Below are 20,407 nucleotides of genomic sequence, written 5' to 3' on the forward strand. Positions count from 1 at the left end.
ACACAGTAATAGAGGGAAGGCTGTCAGTCACTGATAGGACCTCCTCCTGGACATTAAAGGAATATAAATGTATAAATTACAAGTTTTACTGAATATTTTCCTATAATGCTATACATCAATCTGCTCAGCTCCTCCTGCTCTATAACATTTTGCATTTTGGCCAAGACAGGTTCCCTTTCATTTTTACGCACGATCCTATTGTACTCCTAGGAGATAAGCTGCCGTCATGCTAAGAGCGCTGGAGACGAGCGAGCACTGTACTTGGCCATCTCTGGCACTCAGCAGAAATGAATGGAGTGGCGGTGCGCTTTTAAGATCACTTGCTCCATCCATTCCAGGGGGGCTCCACAGGGTAAGTGGCCCCCGTTCTCATGATCAGTGGGGATTCCCAGCAGTAGGACCCCCCAATCTGATTGTTAATAGGGGATAACCTTCTATAACTAGAATACTCCTTTAATCCCGCACCAAAGTTCTGGTAAAATAAGTTAAATGTCTGAGCTTATACTTGTTTTGACCCTTATTGAGAATAAAGGCTGTTTCTTTCTGATAAAAACTGAACATCGGAGAAAAGATGGGTGGGTGCGACCTGTGGAGCAAAATAAAGCAATTATTCTCTGTAGCCAGCACATTCCTGGTTGGCCACCATTGGGTTCAGCTATATGGATGCCCCGTGTTTGATTACACATATGTGCACTGCTCTAACATACAGTAAGGCGGACGGGGAATGTACTGGAAGCTGCTGCGACTTACACAATGCCAAAGCAGTCTTCGCTCTACAGACTACATTACTACCGTTGAGAATTAGTTTGCTTCACCGCACTCACAGAATGGCAATTACCAAAGCAAAAAGCGGTGACACCCTCAGTGCCGGATGAGAGGGCGACGCACATCCTAACGCTGCTGTGACCATCACCAACCTGCCGGCAGCGGAAAAGCAGCGCTGTTTATGGACCCCCATAATAAGTCATAATTATAAGCTCTCACCATCTCATAGAATGTAACCATAATCACTCCGCGAGGCTTCAGAAGCTATTTAAAGGGAACCTGTCATGTGGATATTTGATTATAATCTAACTAATTATATACAATCATTAACTACTAAAAAGTACCTTAGATGTATTCACTTACTGGTGTGACAGATGGTTACCTCATAATATAAACACAAAGATGCCGCATGCTAATGAGCTGATTTGAGTCCAGCGTGATGTCATTGAGTCCAGCGTATGTTTAATTCAGAGCTATAGCCACTCCCCTGCCCACCTGCTGCTGATTCATATGGAAAATAACTGTCAATCAGCAGCAGGTGGGCGGGGAGAGTCAGGAGCTCATGAATATTCAGGACTCATCATTATCAGCTAGAGCTTTTCAATACAAGATGTTGGCAGATTGACTGGGTCAATTAAAGAAAGTGACCCAGAATTTTGCTAAGAGAATCAGTCACTTATTTATGTTGCTCTTAGTTAGGACACCATAAAACTGGTGACAGGTTCCCTTTAAGGTCTAAAACGCAATTCACATTTCTCAGTGTTGCCCACAGACATAGACAGCAGTGGACCAGATTCTTACAGCCCAGCAGGTTGCAGACTCCTGTTACTAGTGGACTAGGACAGGGATGGCCAACCTGAGGCTCTCCAGCTGTCGTAAAACTACAAGTCCCAGCATGCAAAGACTGCCTACAGACATCAGCCTACAGCAGGGCATGGTGGGAATTGTAGTTTTACAACAGCTGGAGGGTTGCAGGTTGGCCAGCCCTGGACTAGGATAAAATGCTCATTTACATGAGTAGTCTGGTCTCGCTATTAGTCGGCCGATCCTGCATATTCATAAGTCCTAGTCATTCATGGAAAAACTGGTTTGATAGCATGAAGGGCTCTGGTTCAATTATTTATTTTTTGGCCAGAGATAAGCGTCACCAGAGATGGGAGACACTTATACTCACTGGGAAGCGGGGACTTATTAAAGGGTCACTGAGCTTTCACAAAACTTGGTGGGGGTCTGAGCGCTGAGATCGCTAAAAGGAGGAGAGAGAAGCTCCTGCATAGCACACTGTCTATCTGCGCTGCAGGAGAGGAAGCAAGACAGACTCAATGGAAAGTCTATGGGCTTACCTCCTGCAACGAGGATAGAGAGTGGGCTATGCGAGTGCTTCAAGCAATTTTAGTCTCAGCGCCTTTGGTATATCTCTAGGACATCAAAAGTTTTGTAAAAGCTCAGTGACCCCCCCCCCCCCCCCCCATCAAGACTGGTGAATTAACAACCAGTCTTCGTAAGAAGTTCTCTAGAACAATATGCGCAGGCGTCTTAATAACCTGTGTGTCAGATTAGCTAATCTAGAGAAGAATCTAATTCATCATGATCTAAAGAAGATTTGAGCTACAATTTACTCCAGTTTCTGGCATAAATTATAGCAAACCTGTTGGACTGCGGAGGACACTATATGATTAAAACAAGACTTTAGTTGAGTTCCCCACAAATCTACTACACAAATATTGACACAAATATGTAGAGCTGAGGCTGATCCCTTATACATCAGTTTCACCTACAGATCCATTAAAACAAGTAAAGCCCTTCACAGCCAAAACCTTTAAAAAGTGACTTCCGGCTCTGCAGGGGAGGAGTCACTGACATCAAAGCAGACGGCTCCTTCATTATCTAGAAATGTATCCAATAGGCAGACACTTTAAGTTGATCAAGATGATCGCTTTAAAGGGTAATTTGTCACCTATTCCTTTTTATCTGCCAGTTACCAGATAGCAACGGGTATCTTTTTTTTTCTTCTAATCTTTTATGTTTTGATTGTAGATTTTTCTTCTTCTACTTTCTGAACACGATTATGGCGGCTGCCATCTTGTCTGAGCGGTTAACAACATTTAGAGACATGCTTTACAGCAACCACCATGGGCCATAGACACAAGGCATGATCTGTGACCTGTGCAAAGGTCAGGAGAGAGTAGATAAGCTGAGATATCACCTGTAATGGATGGTGGATCCTGTGTTATCTATGTACAGGTGTTATTAGTCACTCTAATCCCACCGGTAATGATAAGCAGATAATTGCTGAAAATTGATCTGTACACAATAAAAAGCGGCGCCTATCAGGTATAGTGGCCAGGGTGAAAAGTGCAGGATTTTAGAGTATTGAGTATTTAGAGTACATGGAAATTTAAACAAAAAAAATAAAAAAATTATTTAAATGTCTATATGTTTAATATAAAAAATTGATTCCGTTTAGTAACTCCGCCTAATGGCTGCCTTTTGTTACTTAAAGCAAACCTTACACCTGCATTTCACTTAATAAACTATCAAAAAGTACCTTATAGATCATCCTCATTGTGTTATCATACAGTCTTGTCCCGCTTTTCTGCCATGTATATGCATGAAAAAAATCGCCTTATAAAGTACTCTTCTCCAGCTCCACAAGTCACGTTAGAAGTCAAGGGGGTAGCCCTTCCCTCACTCCAGGCTGTAACTCCCCTGTCCTAACCCCGCCTCTATGCAGTCTAATTGACACCCGGCTCAGTCGCCGGGACCGCGCTTGTACAGGCGGCGCATGCGCCGTTTGACTCAACCGCGATCCTGTAACTGAATCGCGCATGGTCCGTCCCGATGCCTGCCTGTTTTCTCTTCCTCGCGCGCGCCCCGATCTTCACGCTCCATGCGTCCACGTGATCACTGTTGACTTGCCGCAGATCGCAAGCCAGTGATCATCTGGAGCATTGTTATCATATTCAGCAGGTATTATATGTCAAAAAGTCTGCATATTTCATGGGGCTATCTATCTATACATAGATATACACGTGACAAACCCAGATTTAATTAGATGGCTATCTTGAAGACAGGCAGGCATCGGGGACGGCGCATGCGCGATTCAGTTACAGGATCGCGCTCGAGTCTGACGGCGCATGCGCCGCCTGTACAAGCGCGGTCCCGGCGACTGAGCCGGGTGTCAATTAGACTGCATAGAGGCGGGGTTAGGGCAGGGGAGTTACAGCCTGGAGTGAGGGAAGGGCTACCCCCTTGACTTCTACCGTGACTTGTGGAGCTGGAGAAGAGTACTTTATAAAGCGATTTTTTTCATGCATATACATCACAGAAAAGCGGGACAAGACCGTATGCTAACACAATGAGGATGATCTATAAGGTACTTTTGATAGTTTATTAAGTGAAATGCAGGTGAAAGGTTCGCTTTAACATCAGAGCTCTAATAAAGTAGTAGTAGAAAAAGTAAGACAATCACACAAAAAAATATATATACATAAACCTCTTAAATGTATGTATACTAATGCCAGAAGCCTGACTAATAAAACTGGGGAGCTGGAATTAGTGATGTGTGAGGAGGACTATGACATAGTGGGAATAACTGAGACATGGCTGGATGATAGCTATGACTGGGCAGTTAATGTACAAGGTTACAGTCTGTTTAGAAAGGATCACAAAAACCAGAGAGGGGGAGGGGTCTGCCTTTACATAAAGTCCTTCTCTAAGGGTACTTTCACACTAGCGTTTTTCCGTCACCAAGTTCCGTCATAGGGGCTCAATACCGGAAAAGATCAGTTTTATCCCCATGCATTCTGAATGGAGAGAAATCCGTTCAGGATGCATCAGGAGGTCTTCAGTTCAGTCACTGAACGGCGTTTTGGACGGTATGCTGCGGTATTCTCTCCGTCCAAAATTCCGGATCCGGTATTAATTTACATTTAAATGTATTAGTGCCAAATCCGGCATTAAAAATACCAGGAATGCCGAATCCGTCCTTCTGCATGCGCAGACCGATAAAAATGTGAAAAAAAAAATTATAAAATGCATCCGTTTCTCCGAATGACGTGGGGAGAGACGAATCTGTTCTTGCAATGCCTTTGTAAGACGGATCCGCATTCGGATCAGTCTACAAATGCTGTCCGTTTGCCGGATCCGGCAGGCAGTTCCGGCAACGGATCACTCTGCCGCAAGTGTGAAAGTAGCCTAAAGCCCACAGTCTGAGAAGATATAAGTGAGGGACATGAACATGTGGAGTCACTGTGGGTAGAAATACATGGAAGCAAAAACAATAATAAATTACTAATAGGAGTTTATTATAAACCACCTAATATACCAGAGTCCACAGAAAATCTACTACTAAACGAGATAGACGAGGTGGCAGATCATAATGAGGTGGTTATTATGGGGGACTTCAACTACCCAGATATAGACTGGGAAACTGAAACTTGTATATCTCATAAAGGACACAGGTTCTTGGCAATAACCAAAGACAATTACCGTATTTTTCGCTTTATAAGACGCACCTGATGATAAGATGCACATAGGCTTTTGAGGAGGAAAATAAGAAAAAAATATTTTGAACCAAAAGGTGTGCTTTTGGTAGGTTTTGAACTAATGGTGGTCTGTGGATGCCGCACTGTTATGAGGGATCTGTGGATGCCGCACTGTTATGGGGGATCTGTGGATGACGCACTGTTATGGGGGATCTGTGGATGACGCACTGTTATGGGGGATCTGTGGATGACGCACTGTTATGGGGGATCTGTGGATGACGCACTGTTATGGGGGATCTGTGGATGACGCACTGTTATGGGGGATCTGTGGATGACGCACTGTTATGGGGGATCTGTGGATGACGCACTGTTATGGGGGATCTGTGGATAGAAACATAGAATGTGTCGGCAGATAAGAACCATTTGGCCCATCTAGTCTGCCCAATATACTAAATACTATGGATAGCCCTTGGCCCTATCTTATATAAAGGATGGCCTTATGCCTATCCCATGCATGCTTTAACTCCTTCACTGTATTTGCAGCTACCACTTCTGCAGGAAGGCTATTCCATGCATCCACTACTCTCTCAGTAAAGTAATACTTCCTGATATTACTTTTAAACCTTTGCCCCTCTAATTTAAAACTATGTCCTCTTGTAGCAGTTTTTCTTCTTTTAAAAATATTCTCTCCTCTTTTACCTTATTGATTCCCTTTATGTATTTAAAAGTTTCTATCATATCCCCTCTGTCTCGTCTTTCTTCCAAGCTATACATGTTAAGGTCCTTTAATCTTTCCTGGTAAGTTTTATCCTGCAATCCATGTGCTAGTTTAGTAGCTCTTCTCTGAACTCTCTCCAAAGTATCAATATCCTTCTGGAGATATGGTCTCCAGTACTGAGCACAATACTCCAAATGAGGTCTCACTAGTGCTCTGTAGAGCGGCATGAGCACCTCCCTCTTTCCACTGGTAATGCCTCTCCCTATACACCCAAGCATTCTGCTAGTATTTCCTGCTGCTCTATGACATTGTCTGCCTACCTTTAGGTCTTCTGAAATAATGACCCCTAAATCCCTTTCCTCAGATACTGAGGTTAGGACTGTATCACTGATTTTATATTCTGCTCTTGGGTTTTTACGCCCCAGGTGCATTATCTGGCACTTATCAACATTAAATTTTAGTTGCCAGATTTTTGACCATTCCTCTAGTTTTCCTCAAACCTTTTCCATTTGGTGTATCCCTCCAGGAACATCAACCCTGTTACAAATCTTTGTGTCATCAGCAAAAAGACACACCTTACCATCGAGGCCTTCTGCAATTTTGCTGATAAAGATATTAAACAATATGGGTCCCAGAACAGATCCCTGAGGTACCCCACTGGTAACAAGACCATGGTCTGAATATACTCCATTGACTACAACCCTCTGTTGTCTGTCCCTCAGCCACTGCCTAATACATTCAACAATATGGGAGTCCAAGCCCAAAGACTGCAGTTTATTGATAAGCCTTCTATGTGGGACAGTATCAAAAGCCTTACTAAAGTCTAGATAAGAGATGTCTACTGCACCTCCTCCATCTATTATTTTAGTCACCCAATTAAAAAAATGAATAATATTAGTTTGACATGATCTCCCTGAAGTAAACCCATGCTGTTTTTCATCTTTCAATCCATGGGATTTTAGATGTTCCACAATCCTCTCCTTAAGTATGGTTTCCATTAATTTCTCCACAATGGATGTCAGGCTTACTGGCCCATAGTTGCCCGATTCCTCCCTACTACCTTTCTTGTGAATGGGCACAACATTTGCTAATTTCCAATCTTCTGGGACGACTCCTGTTGCCAGTGATTGGTTAAATAAATCTGTTAATGGTTTTGCTAGTTCACCGCTGAGCTCTTTTAATAGCTTTGGATGTATCCCATCAGGCCCCTGCGACTTATTTGTATTAATTTTAGACAGCTGACTTAGAACCCCTTCCTCTGTAAAGACACATGCGTCAAAAGATTAAATTAGTCTTCTTTCCTAACTGAGGTCCTTTTCCTTCATTTTCCTTTGTAAAAACTGAACAGAAGTATTCATTGAGGCAGTCAGCTAGTTCTTTATCTTCTTCCATATACCTTCCTTCTTTTGTTTTTAATTTGGTAATTCCTTGTTTGGCCTCTCTCTGCCTAATCTTATAATTTTGCCTGTCATCCTCGTTTTTTTTTATTTTTATAATTCCTAAATGCTATCTTTTTGTTTTTAATGATTTTGGCCACTTCTGCTGAGTACCACAGTGGTCTCTTCCTTTTTTTGCTTTTACTGACGAGCCTAATGCAATTTTCTGTTGCCTTCAATAGTGCCACTTTTAAGTAGTCCCATTTCTCCTGGACTCCAATGAAACTGTTCCAATCTGATAGGGACTCGTATACCACTAATCTTATTTTAGAAAACTTTTGTTTTTGTGTGGTGTGACTGGTGATCACTAGATCCCAAGCTTTCCCCTACAGTAATATCATATACCAAATTCCCATTTGTGAATACTAAATCTAAAATGGTCTCCTTCCGGGTTGGCTCCTCAACTACTTGCTGTAGAGATAATCCCAGTAGGGAATTTAGAATATCTGTACTCCTGGCAGGATGATGCACTGTTATGGGGGGGGATCTGTGGGTGACGCACTGTGATGGGGGGGGGATCTGTGGGTGACGCACTGTGATGGGGGGGGGATCTGTGGGTGACGCACTGTGATGGGGGGGGGGGATCTGTGGGTGACGCACTGTGATGGGGGGGGGATCTGTGGGTGACGCACTGTGATGGGGGGGGGATCTGTGGGTGACGCACTGTGATGGGGGGGGGATCTGTGGGTGACGCACTGTGATGGGGGGGGGATCTGTGGGTGACGCACTGTGATGGGGGGGGATCTGTGGGTGACGCACTGTGATGGGGGGGGGGTCTGTGGGTGACGCACTGTGATGGGGGGGGGATCTGTGGGTGACGCACTGTGATGGGGGGGGGATCTGTGGGTGACGCACTGTGATGGGGGATCTGTGGGTGACGCACTGTGATGGGGGATCTGTGGGTGACGCACTGTGATGGGGGATCTGTGGGTGACGCACTGTGATGGGGGATCTGTGGGTGACGCACTGTTATGGGGGATCTGTGGGTGACGCACTGTGATGGGGGATCTGTGGGTGACGCACTGTGATGGGGGATCTGTGGGTGACGCACTGTGATGGGGGATCTGTGGGTGACGCACTGTGATGGGGGATCTGTGGGTGACACTGATGGGGGATCTGTGGGTGACACTGATGGGGGATCTGTGGGTGACACTGATGGGGGATCTGTGGGTGACACTGATGGGGGATCTGTGGGTGACACTGATGGGGGATCTGTGGGTGACACTGATGGGGGATCTGTGGGTGACACTGATGGGGGATCTGTGGGTGACACTGATGGGGGATCTGTGGGTGACACTGATGGGGGATCTGTGGGTGACACTGATGGGGGATCTGTGGGTGACACTGATGGGGGATCTGTGGGTGACACTGATGGGGGATCTGTGGGTGACACTGATGGGGGATCTGTGGGTGACACTGATGGGGGATCTGTGGGTGACACTGATGGGGGATCTGTGGGTGACACTGATGGGGGATCTGTGGGTGACACTGATGGGGGATCTGTGGATGACACTGATGGGGGATCTGTGGATGACACTGATGGGGGATCTGTGGATGACACTGATGGGGGATCTGTGGATGACACTGATGGGGGATCTGTGGATGACACTGATGGGGGATCTGTGGATGACACTGATGGGGGATCTGTGGATGACACTGATGGGGGATCTGTGGATGACACTGATGGGGGATCTGTGGATGACACTGTTAAATACATTCAATCCGATCTACATCTAAATGTATATCGCACTGTTCGGTACTTACTGTAGTACCGTAAGTATAGCATTAAGACGGCGCAGACCGGCAGCTCCCTTGGTCATGCGCCGCCTGCCCCAGCTCCCTCCTCATGCGCCGGCTGCCTGCTTATCTCACTGCGCATGACTGGGGGAGCTGTGGCAGGCAGGGCAGGCGGCGCATGAGGAGGAAGCTGCGGCAGGCGGTGTAGGCGGCGCATGAGGAGGAAGCTGCGGCAGGCGGTGTAGGCGGCGCATGACCGAGGGAGCTGCCGGTCTGCGCAGTCTTAATGCTATACTTACGGCACTACAGTAAGTACCGAACAGTGCGGTATACATTTAGATATAGATCGGATTGAATATATTTAACAGTTACAGGGCCCGGTGTACTAGAGTAGAGTCACTGCACCGGCCCCGCCATGAGTGCCCCCGTCTCCTCCCTCCACACTGATACTTCGCTGGCCGCGCTGTGCAGCATAGCGGCCAGCGAAGTATCCGCTTTATAAGACGCACGGCCATTTTCCCCCACTTTTGGGGGGGGAAGTCTTATAAAGCGAAAAATATGGTACCTTTCCCAACTGGTTCAGGACTCGAATAGAGGGATGGCCATAATAGACTTAGTATTAGCCAATAGACCTGACAGAACAACAGACGTGCAGGTTGGGGGACACCTGGGAAATAGTGATCATAAAGTAATAACCTTCCAATTATCATTCAAAAGAGTGTTTCTTCAGGGAGGAACAAAAATACCTAACTTCAAAAAAGCTAAATTAGCCATAGGCCTAACTAACTGGGACAAAGTCCTCAAAAATAAAAATACAGCCGCAAAATGGGATATTTTTAAAAGCATTCTAAAATCTAATTGTGAGAGGTACATACATACCTTATGGGAATAAAAGGTTAAGGAACATGAAAAAAACCAATGTGGATAAATAGAACTGTAAAGAAAGCAATAAATGACAAAAAGAAAGTATGTAAATCATTAAACAGGAGGGTAGTGAAGAAGCACTGAAAAATGATAAGGAAAAAAATTTTATATGTAAAAAACAAAAAAGCAGCCACACTAGAGACCGAGAGATTAATTGCCAAAGAGAGCAAAACTAACCCTAAAATGTTCTTCAATTATATAAATGGTAAAAAGCATAAATCTGAAGGTGTCGGCCCTTTACAGAGTGATGAGGGGAGAATTGCAGAGATAAGGAGAAAGCAAAGCTATTAAATATTTTCACTGTATTCACTGAAGAAAATAAACTGTCAGATGAAATGCAGAATGTAAAAGTAAATTTCCCATTAAAAGTGCCCTGTCTGACCCAGGAAGAAGTACAGCGGCGTCTTAAAAAGATTAAAATAGACAAATCGCCAGGACCAGATGGCATACACCCCCGTATCATAAAAGAATTAAGTAATGTCATAGCCAGACCCTTATTTCTGATATTTAAGGACTCCATACTGACAGGGAGTGTTCCACGGGATTGGCACATAGCAAATGTGGCACCAATATTCAAAAAGAGTCCAAAAACAGAGCCCGGAAACTATAGGCCAGTAAGTTTAACATCCGTCGTGGGTAAACTGTTTGAAGGTTTTCTAAGAGATGCTATCTTGGAGCACCTCAATGAAAATAAGCAAATAACGCCATATCAGCATGGCTTCATGAGGGATCGGTCATGTCAAACTAATTTAATCAGTTTCTATGAGGAGGTAAGTTCTATACTTGACAGCGGAGAATCAATGGATGTCGTACTGTATATCTGGACTTCTCCATAGCATTTAACACTGTACCGCATAAAAGGTTAGTATATAAAATGAGAATGCTCGGACTGGGAGAAAATGTCTGTAAGTGGGTAAGTAACTGGCTCAGTGATAGAAAACAGAGGGTGGTTATTAATAGTACACACTCAGATTGGTTCACTGTCACTAGTGGGGTACCTCAGGGGTCAGTATTGGGCCCTATTCTCTTCAATATATTTATTAATGATCTTATAGAAGGCTTGCACAATAAAATATAAATTTTTGCAGATGACACTAAACTGTGTAAAGTAATGGACACGGAAGAGGACAGTATACTACTACAGAGGGATCTGGATAGATTGGAGGCTTGGGCAGATAAGTGGCAGATGAGGTTTAACACGGTTATGCACATGGGTAGTAATAATGCAAGTCACCCGTACATACTAAATGGTAAAACACTGGGTAACACTGACATGGAAAAAGACCTAGGAATTTTAGTGAACAGCAAACTAAGCTGTAGAAACCAGTGTCAGGCAGCTGCTGCCAAGGCCAATAAGATAATGGGTTGCATCAAAAGGGGCATAGATGCCCGTGATGAGAACATAGTCCTACCACTTTACAAATCACTGGTCAGACCACACATGGAGTACTGTGTACAGTTCTGAACTCCTGTAAACAAGGCAGACATAGCAGAGCTGGAGAGGGTACAGAGGAGGGCAACTAAAGTAATAACTGGAATGGGGCAACTACAGTACCCTGAAAGATTATCAACATTAGGGTTATTCACTTTAGAAAAAAGACGACTGAGGGGAGATTTAATTACTATGTATAAATATATCAGGGGTCAGTACAGAGATCTCTCACATCATCTATTTATCCCCAGGACTGTGACTGTGACGAGGGGACATCCTCTGCGTCTGGAGGAAAGAAGGTTTGTACACAAACATAGAAGAGGATTCTTTACGGTAAGAGCAGTGAGACTATGGAACTCTCTGCCTGAGGAGGTGGTGATGGTGAGTACAATAAAGGAATTCAAGAGGGGCCTGGATGTATTTCTGGAGTGTAATAATATTACAGGCTATAGCTACTAGAGAGGGGTCGTTGATCCAGGGAGTTATTCTGATTGCCTGATTGGAGTCGGGAAGGAATTTTTTCCCCCTTAAGTGGGGAAAATTGGCTTCTACCTCACAGTTTTTTTTTTTGCCTTCCTCTGGATCAACTTGCAGGATAACAGGCCGAACTGGATGGACAAATGTCTTTTTTCGGCCTTATATACTATGTTACTATGTTGTGAGCGCACACAAGTCTTACCTTAGCCAGCTTGTACCACAGCTCGTAGAGGTAAACAAACACCTTGGCATGGATTTTTGTGGACTGGATATTGTTCACATCTCCGAGTATTCCTAAGATTCTTCTCCACAAAACAGCTGCAGAGTCAGGATGCCAGCCAGATAAATTGCCGCCAGCTATGATGCTGCAGTCCCCAGCAAGACACTCGCTGCTATCTGGAAGGAAACAGAGTCGTAAGATCAGATGCATATAGTATAACTAGCTCCAACACCAAAAAAACTCTACAAGCATGGGTCAATCTATAAACTGTGCGTGACTGGTTAATTGTCATAAACCACATACATCCTCCTCTACGAACATATTCATACAGATCTAAAGAAATCTCCCTTTAGAAGGCAAGTCGGTATGATGCCATACGTGTGAGGAAGGGTATGTTCTACAGCATTTGTTGCAGTCTTTCCATTGTGAATTATAAGTCACTATATACTGAGCATTAAAGATGTGAAAAACATTTTTTACTATTCTATGAGAGCCAATATCAATTATAGTCTCAGATCTAAAATGGTGCTTCCTCTGCTGCCCGCTGGACAACGCTATTTTCCGTGCACGGATGAGCCAGCGGTTGGCTAATTTCAGAAGACCCATAAAGGTGAATGGAAGGTGGCTGCACATGTGGTCTTGCTCTCCTTCACTTAACAGCCCTGTTCTGAAGATCGGAGTGTGTCTCAGAGGTGGAACCTCTCTGACATTGATGGCATATCCTTGCAATACACCAAATCTTCCCAGAGCCATAACTTTTTTATTTTTCCGAGGGCTTGTTTTTTTGCAGGACAAGTTGCATTTTCTAATGGCACCATTTCATGCATACAATGTACTGGGCAGCTGAATTTTTTTTTTCAAAAGGAGGTAAAATTGGGAGAGAAAAAAAATATCTGTCACAGTTTTTACAGCATTCCCTATGCAGTGAAACTGATCCATACCCTTTATTCTCTGGGTCAGTACTATTACAACGATACCACATTTCTTGTGTTTAATACTGAAAAAAAGAAACTTTTTTGCAGGAAGATCTGTAGTTTTCATTTAAACCATTTTGGAGTGTGTGACTTTTTTGATCACTTTTTATTAAATTTTTTTAAGGTGGTGAAGCAATGAAAAAATGGCATATTGATCATTATGATTTTTTCCCCGTTACGCCGTGTGAGATGAATATTTCTATATTTTACGCATTTTTGCACGCGCCAATGCCTATGTTTATTTTAGGGGTGATATATATATACACATACACACTTATTTACAGCATGCAATTATCAGGTTGCCATTTCTATTTAGTAATGGAATTAAAGCCACTGCTAAATAGAAAATTCCATAAATTCCAATATAGTGCTGTCACCTGTCGGCCTACATTGGAATTTACCTGTGAAAGGCCTAGTCGTTTCCAGCAGGCTCAGACCTTTCACAACGATGGCTTTACCCAGCCTCATACAAGTGCATGGGAGTTACATGGTTTATGTAACTTGTGGAACTCGCCTGTGCTCTACATCTACAGCTCTTATTCACTTGTATGGCAGCTATGTGAACAGCATAGCACCGTCCGCTCGGCTGTTTCCGTAGTTCCAACTACCTCTGGCTGCCGCATCAAAGAGGAGGCCCTAATTACAGATAGCTGCAGGTCCTGGCGGTAAGGCCTGCATCTATCAGACATTTATGACATATCCTGTAAAAATACATCCATGTGTGAGACTGGAATACCCCTCTAAACATTCATGTTCTCATTGATCTTCTTTTCAAAGTGGGAGAAGGGGGTAAAAGTTCAATATTTCACTTCTAGACAACTGTTTCTACCAAATGAAGACTTTGAGCTAGAATGGAAACATACAGTGAGAAGGCTTCGGGAGAGGATCTCGGCATCTTATTCAGGTACAACAAGATTGCACATATATGAGGAAAAGAACGGCGTCTCTTTTTGACCAACAATCTTGAAAAGCCTGAAAAAGACCAAAGCTCAGCCAGAGGCGCTTTACAGATCCTGACAATTGTTTTCCACCGAGAGCCTATCCGACGGCTGAATGTGTAACGCTCGAGTCTCTCTGGAAACCTCATTTCAGGAGCCGAGGCTCCGAACAAATACCCTCAGGCCATAAAGGAGCTTGGTGTCTTCTCCAACAACGAGGGGAGACAAAGCAGACGATGAATGCCTAGATGCTCTTACATGTGAGAGCAAGTTCCAGCTTTGCGTTTGCCGGTGCCAGAATGAATAAGACAAGTGGTATCTTAAATGCTATACAGCCGTGCCAAGAACGTGACAATGGAAGGATTCCCATTGACAAATACTCGGCAGATAGAGCGGGCCGACTGCCGACGCCTTGCAGCCTCCTAGCACCTGTCCCTTCTACCTTACCCTGTCCTCTTAATGAGCAGCAGCTGCTCAGGGGGAAATTAAACCGTGTATCTAAAGGGCTCGCCTGCGATCTATTGCACACAAGGAAGCGTACCGCTATCCACAATGCTGATAAATAGGAACGCCATTCATCTCCTAGGTCACAGGAACACGAGAAGTTGGGTGGCAAAGTGTGCAGTGAGGAAAGATAACAGCGTCTATGTCAACAATGTCACTGAATGGGTTAACCCGGGGATGGCTGTGTGTGAACACCTGCCAGCAGGAAACAAGTCACGACGCTGGACAAAGCGTCTGCGCTGTGCACCTTCAAAGACCTGGAAGGAGCAGCTGAGCAAGTTGGACACAAAACAGCCTTTTGTGTCATTCTTTTTCCTTTTACGCCCCAAGGGAGGCAGGTCGTACGATGCACATGGTGTAATCCCCCCCAAAACCTACTAAACTATACCCTTATATGATAGACTACTACAGTACAAAACCACGTGCCATAGTTTGCCAACATCCTGTTCACACGTCAGATTTGGGTAGAAATTCTGCACCGAAATCTACACACTAGGCGTGTTCCGAAACTAGATTTGTACACTTTGGAAATACGTGGAATGTCACTTATTTTGTACAGAAACACAGAGGATTAGCCCCATTTAAAAATCCTATTCAGGATCTGATGCACAAACAGCGCTTGTGAAATCAAGTGTCAACCGCATATCTCTGCTGCACAAATACATAAAGGATTTTAAAGGGGTTCTCCACCTTTATTATACCGATGATCTATCCTCCGGACAGGTTATCAGAATCTGATCGTGGGGATCCGACACCCGGGACCCCCACCGATCAGCTGTTTGAGGAGACCACGGCGCCCTGGTGAGCTCCCCAGCCTCCTCACAGCTTACCAAGCACAGCGCCATACATTCTATAGTGGCAGTGTTTGGTATAGCAGCTCAGTCCAATTCATTTGAAAGGAGCCGAACTGCGCCTAGGCCACGTGACTAATGAATGGGACGTCGCTGGCCTAGTGTAAGCTGCGGCACACCATCTCAAATAACTGATCACCAGGTGTCAGGCCCCCACCGATCAGAGGATAGGTTATATGTATAAAAAAGTCAGAAAGACCATTTAACCTGATGTGTAAACACTGAATATCAAGTGAAATAAGAGTTTTGTTTATTTTTATTTCTGGGTAATAAGGTGTTTTTTAAAATTCAGTTTTATTGAAAAGTATATAACCAAATATAACAGCAATTTTTGGACAGAAAGAATCGTAACAGTAACATAGTACAGGTATACATAGATAATATCAGTAATCTAGTAGGATACAAAGGTAGAGGCAAAATCAAATACCAAAAGAATCTAGTAGATCACAAGAACAACCAACAAATCATATGATGCAGCTCCGTATTTGCGCCAAAGGCGTCACAGTCCATCCCCACAGTGTGTTATTCAGAATAACGAGATTTTTGTATAACTTACCAGTAAAATCTCTTTCTCGCTCTTTCCTCGGGGGACACAGAAGACCTTGGGTATAGCTCATCTCCATAGGAGGCGTGACACTAAGTGAAAGCTGTTAAGCCCCTCCTCCACAGCTATACCCTCAGCCTGGAGAGAGAGACTGCCAGTTGCGTGTCCAAGCAGTGAGAAAAGGCAAAGTCCAACAAGGAACCAACAAGCCAACTACCCAACGGGTAACACAAACTCGGAAACCGTGTAGAGAAAAAATGAATGGGTGGGTGCTGTGTCCCCCAAGGAAAGAGCGAGAAAGAGATTTTACTGGTAAGTTATACAAAAATCTCGTTTTCTCGCCCAGTTTCCTTGGGGGACACAGAAGACCTTGGGACGTTCAAAAGCAGTCCAAAAGGGGAGGGACCACAGCTCCAAGGCGAAGCACCTGAAGGCATCAAGGAACCGCCGCCTGCAGACCCAGGCGGACCAAGGCAGCATACGCCGAAGCCAGAGTATGCACCCTGTAGAACTCTGTAAAGCGGGCACGGAAGACCTGTGGCCGCCCTGCTCAAATGCATGGCCGAAGCCCAATGCCTCCGGCCCAGGAGGCACCGATCGCTCTGGTGAAATGAACGGTGACAGCAAAGGCAGAATCCTGCCCTCGGTGCGGTAACCTCAGCAATAGCCAATCTGATAAGGCGGAGGAAAACCACCCTGGAGTCCGTCAACTCTAAGTGCGGACCTCCAGGAAACCCAAGAGACCGAACGTCGACAAGAGTCGGAGATCTCCAAGTAAAACCGGCAAGGCCCAAACAACGTCCAAATCGGTGAAGTGTTGAAGCGAAAGGCAAACACCACCTTCAGAAGGAAGGAACGGGATGTAGAACAGCCCTGTCCTGGAAAAGACATAAGGCTCAGAACAAAAAGGGGCCATTCAGGCACCCGTCAGAGACACGACTGATACGGAAACACAACTGTACAGGACAGACGGGGTAGAGAGAACTTCTGTAACGGCTCCAAGGACAAGATTGGAGCACCGAGAGCTCAGTATGAAGTTCCCAGGGCGATACCGAAGGACAGTACAGAGGAACCAAAGAGCCATTTCGAGTAAGAAGGTCTTGACAGGCCCAGAGGGCCGGGGAACGCTGGAAGAGGAAGAACAGCGCTGACACTTGACACCTCAAGTAAAGGAATCCCAGTCCCAGGTCCAGGCCGGACTGGAAAAAAAAAAAAGAACCATGGGGAGAGAAAAGGTCAGAGTGGGGAATGCACAGCTTCCCACAGAACACCAGACAAAAGAACCATAAGTCTTACGACAGATCCTGGACGAAATACAGCCAGGAGCGGACAGTAGCAAACCCGCTGGAGTCGCCTGGCAAGCGGGCGAAAAAACCCAATGTGATCAGGCGCAGACCAGTAACACGGGCAGAAGTCGACAAAACTGGTCCCGTCGGCCCCCGAGCAACGTTGTCCCGTATCCAGCCTAGCGGGGGAGCAGAAGGACAGACTGAAAGGAACCAAAGGGCCCGCCCAGCATCCGCCAGATGCCAGGACAAGACAGGCTAAAGTCCATGCTGATGTAGCCATGTTCTACAGTCCCGGTGTGGGAGATCAAAGGACAATCTGGACCGAAAGGTAGTCCCCCCAAGTTACCGAGAAGGTAAGTCTACAGCAGGACCATTGACCACGCAATCTGCACTCAGCGGGAGGACAGAACGCGGTAGACTCGGTAAATAGGCACAGCTAATACAGCCAGTGTGAACAAGGGAGACAGTACAAGGCCAAGAGGAACACCGGAACCATCCACATGAACAACCATGCTCTCCCCAGAGGGGAGGACAGTGAAGGAACAGCCTCTGAAGTCTGGCGGGACAGAAGCCACATCGGAGTGATCTGTACCGAGCGGGAGCCAAACAGAGCCGGCGAGATAAGGTAGTCGAGACAGAGGCCGGCATAACACCCTCCAACCGAACGGAGGAGTGGGCAACAGGGAAGCCATAGGACAGCTCAAAAGCAGAACCCTGCTACACTGTGAGATGCCCGGTTCACCGCCTCGCAGAAGGCGAATACCCTGAAGAACCCAAGGTGGAGGTCCTCCGGACCTGGGTAGTCGAGCACCCAAGAGAATTTGGGTGACCTTCCCGAGAAAAGCGGCCCGCACCTGGTAGCAGATCAGACTGAAGCGTAGAGGCGTCAAGAGGAAGGACTCATACCACACTACATCCGAAGAGGAGGAAATTGCAGCAGGCAAGGGAACCGCAGTCCTGCCAGAGCCAACGAAGAATTCGAGGGGCGCTCCAGACAACAGCACTCCCGACCATGTGACCACTAACGCAGGGAAGCAATACCGCGGAAGGACGAATGGGCACGCATCTAGGAACCACGAACACTCCCTGGGATGAAGGGCCAACTAAATGAATGAGTACCACCCAGCTCCGTGCAGCAGAGAGCAAGTAGAGCCCGTCCGGGTCAGGTGGACAGAATGAACTCCTTAGAGACGAGTGCAAGGCTTGCGGCAAGCATCGTATCCCAAGAAAACAAAAGTATGCCGCAGGAAGCAGGTGAGGCATACGTACGAGCAGCCCGTAAGCAGTGAGAAGGCCAACCCACCTACAGGAGGAGAAGGCATAAACGGCCCAAACAACGCACAAGAACGTCCGCTCACTTCAAAAAGGTTAATTCAGCGAAAAAGGGGGCTCGCCACAGAGTGCCACAGCATGTACGGAATTGCAAAGTGCAACCTGAAAGGGAGTTATGCACAAGCCTAGTATAGCATGCGATGGAACGCAAGCAGTCCGCCCCGAAAGGGGGGAAATTGTATCTGGCAAACTGCAGTCGGCAAGAGTGCAAAGGCCGGTCCCAAAAGGTAGTGATGCCTAAGGCCGTACCTACTTCAGAGAAGCAGGACATACCCTATAATCCAGCAGGAACGCAGGAGGTCCACCTAGTGAAAGGGGAACATGCACAGGGTTATCCTAGCATTAAGTGAGTGTGCAATAATACACCCAACACTGATTTAGCGAGAGTGCTACTACTCTGCCAATGAAGGGGGACATGTACAAGTCCAGCACAGCCATACAAGGACAGCCGTGAATCTCATGAGCGTGCCAAATTCTGCCCATGGAACAAGGGGTGGTCACGCACAAGGCCAGCACCGTATCCAATGGGAGTGCAAGAGTTCCACCCATGTTAGAGGGCCATGCTCATGGCCAGCAAGGTATCCGGTGAGAGTGTAGCATGCCGCCCAGAAAAAAGGGGGGGTAATGCACATGGCCAGCATCTCATCCAGGGAGAGTGCGTGCACCCGCCATGTATGGGAGTCATACACATGGCCAGCAACGTACTGGTGAGAGACAAACACAGTCAGTGAGAATGTGTGTATGTCACCTGAGGAAGGAAGGCATGCCCATGGCAGGCAGCGAATCCAGCGAGAGTGCGTACACCGCCCACGGAAGAGGGGTCATGCATATGGCCGACAGCGGATCCTGCGAGAGTGCAAGCACCCCGCCATGTATGGGGTACATACACATGGCCAGCAACGTACCTGCGAGAAAACAACCACAGACAGAGGGATGTATGTATGCTGCCTGAATCATGCCTATGGCCGGCAGCGGAACCAGTGAGAGTGCAGCATAGTAACATAGTACATAAGTTCATCATAGCACATCAGAGAGAGTGCAGCGTTCCGCCTATGGAAGGGGGTCGTGCACATAGCCAGTACCGAATCCGGTGAGAGTGCAGTATTCCGCCTAAAAAGGGGGGTCATGCACACGATCGGCAACAGATCCAGTGAGAGTGTAGCGTTCCGCCTAAGAAGGGGGTCACGCACATGGCCGACAGCGAATCCAGTGAGAGCGCTGCGTTCCGCCCATGGAAGGGGGTCACGCACATGGCCGGCAGCGAATCCAGTGAGAGTGCAGCGTTCCGCTTAGAGAAGGGGGTCACGCACATGGCCGGCAGCAAATCCATAGAGAGTGCAGCATTCCGCCTATGGAAGGGGGTCATGCACATGGCCAGCACCATATCCGGTGAAGGTGCAGCATTCCGCCTAAAAGGGGGTCATGCACATGGCCAGCCGGCAGCCAGGGAGAGTGCAGTATCCCGCCTAGGAGGGGGGGGGATGCACATGGCAGGCACCATAACTGGAGAGATGATGAATGCTGCCTACGGAAGGGCCGCATGCACTTGGCCAGCGCCGTATCCTGGAAGAGGGCAGGAAAACCGCCTAAAAGGGGAAATGCCCTAGCACCGACGCAGGTTGGGAGCGCAACACTATGCCGCCTGTGGAAAGAGGGCATGCAGACATGCAGCACTACTGATGAGGCTGCAGCGTCCTGCGCAGTCCAATAGAAATCTGTTTTATATATATATATATATATATATATATATTTTTTTTTTTTTTATTAAAAACACAGCCT

At 46.3% G+C, this 20,407-nt stretch overlaps 1 protein-coding gene across 2 annotated transcripts in view; it reads right to left on the minus strand.

Moving 5' to 3' along the window:
• Positions 1 to 20,407, minus strand: part of RALGAPA2 (Ral GTPase activating protein catalytic subunit alpha 2) — a 344,341-nt gene that overhangs the window by 230,198 nt on the left and 93,736 nt on the right. For both annotated transcript variants that reach the window (XM_040429694.1, XM_040429695.1), the window contains exon 21: positions 12,179 to 12,372. In XM_040429694.1, the coding sequence (XP_040285628.1) occupies positions 12,179 to 12,372 (194 nt within the window). The remainder of the gene's footprint in view (positions 1 to 12,178; positions 12,373 to 20,407) is intronic.

Source organism: Bufo bufo, chromosome 4, assembly GCF_905171765.1.
Source record: "Bufo bufo chromosome 4, aBufBuf1.1, whole genome shotgun sequence".
Lineage (NCBI taxonomy): Eukaryota > Metazoa > Chordata > Amphibia > Anura > Bufonidae > Bufo > Bufo bufo.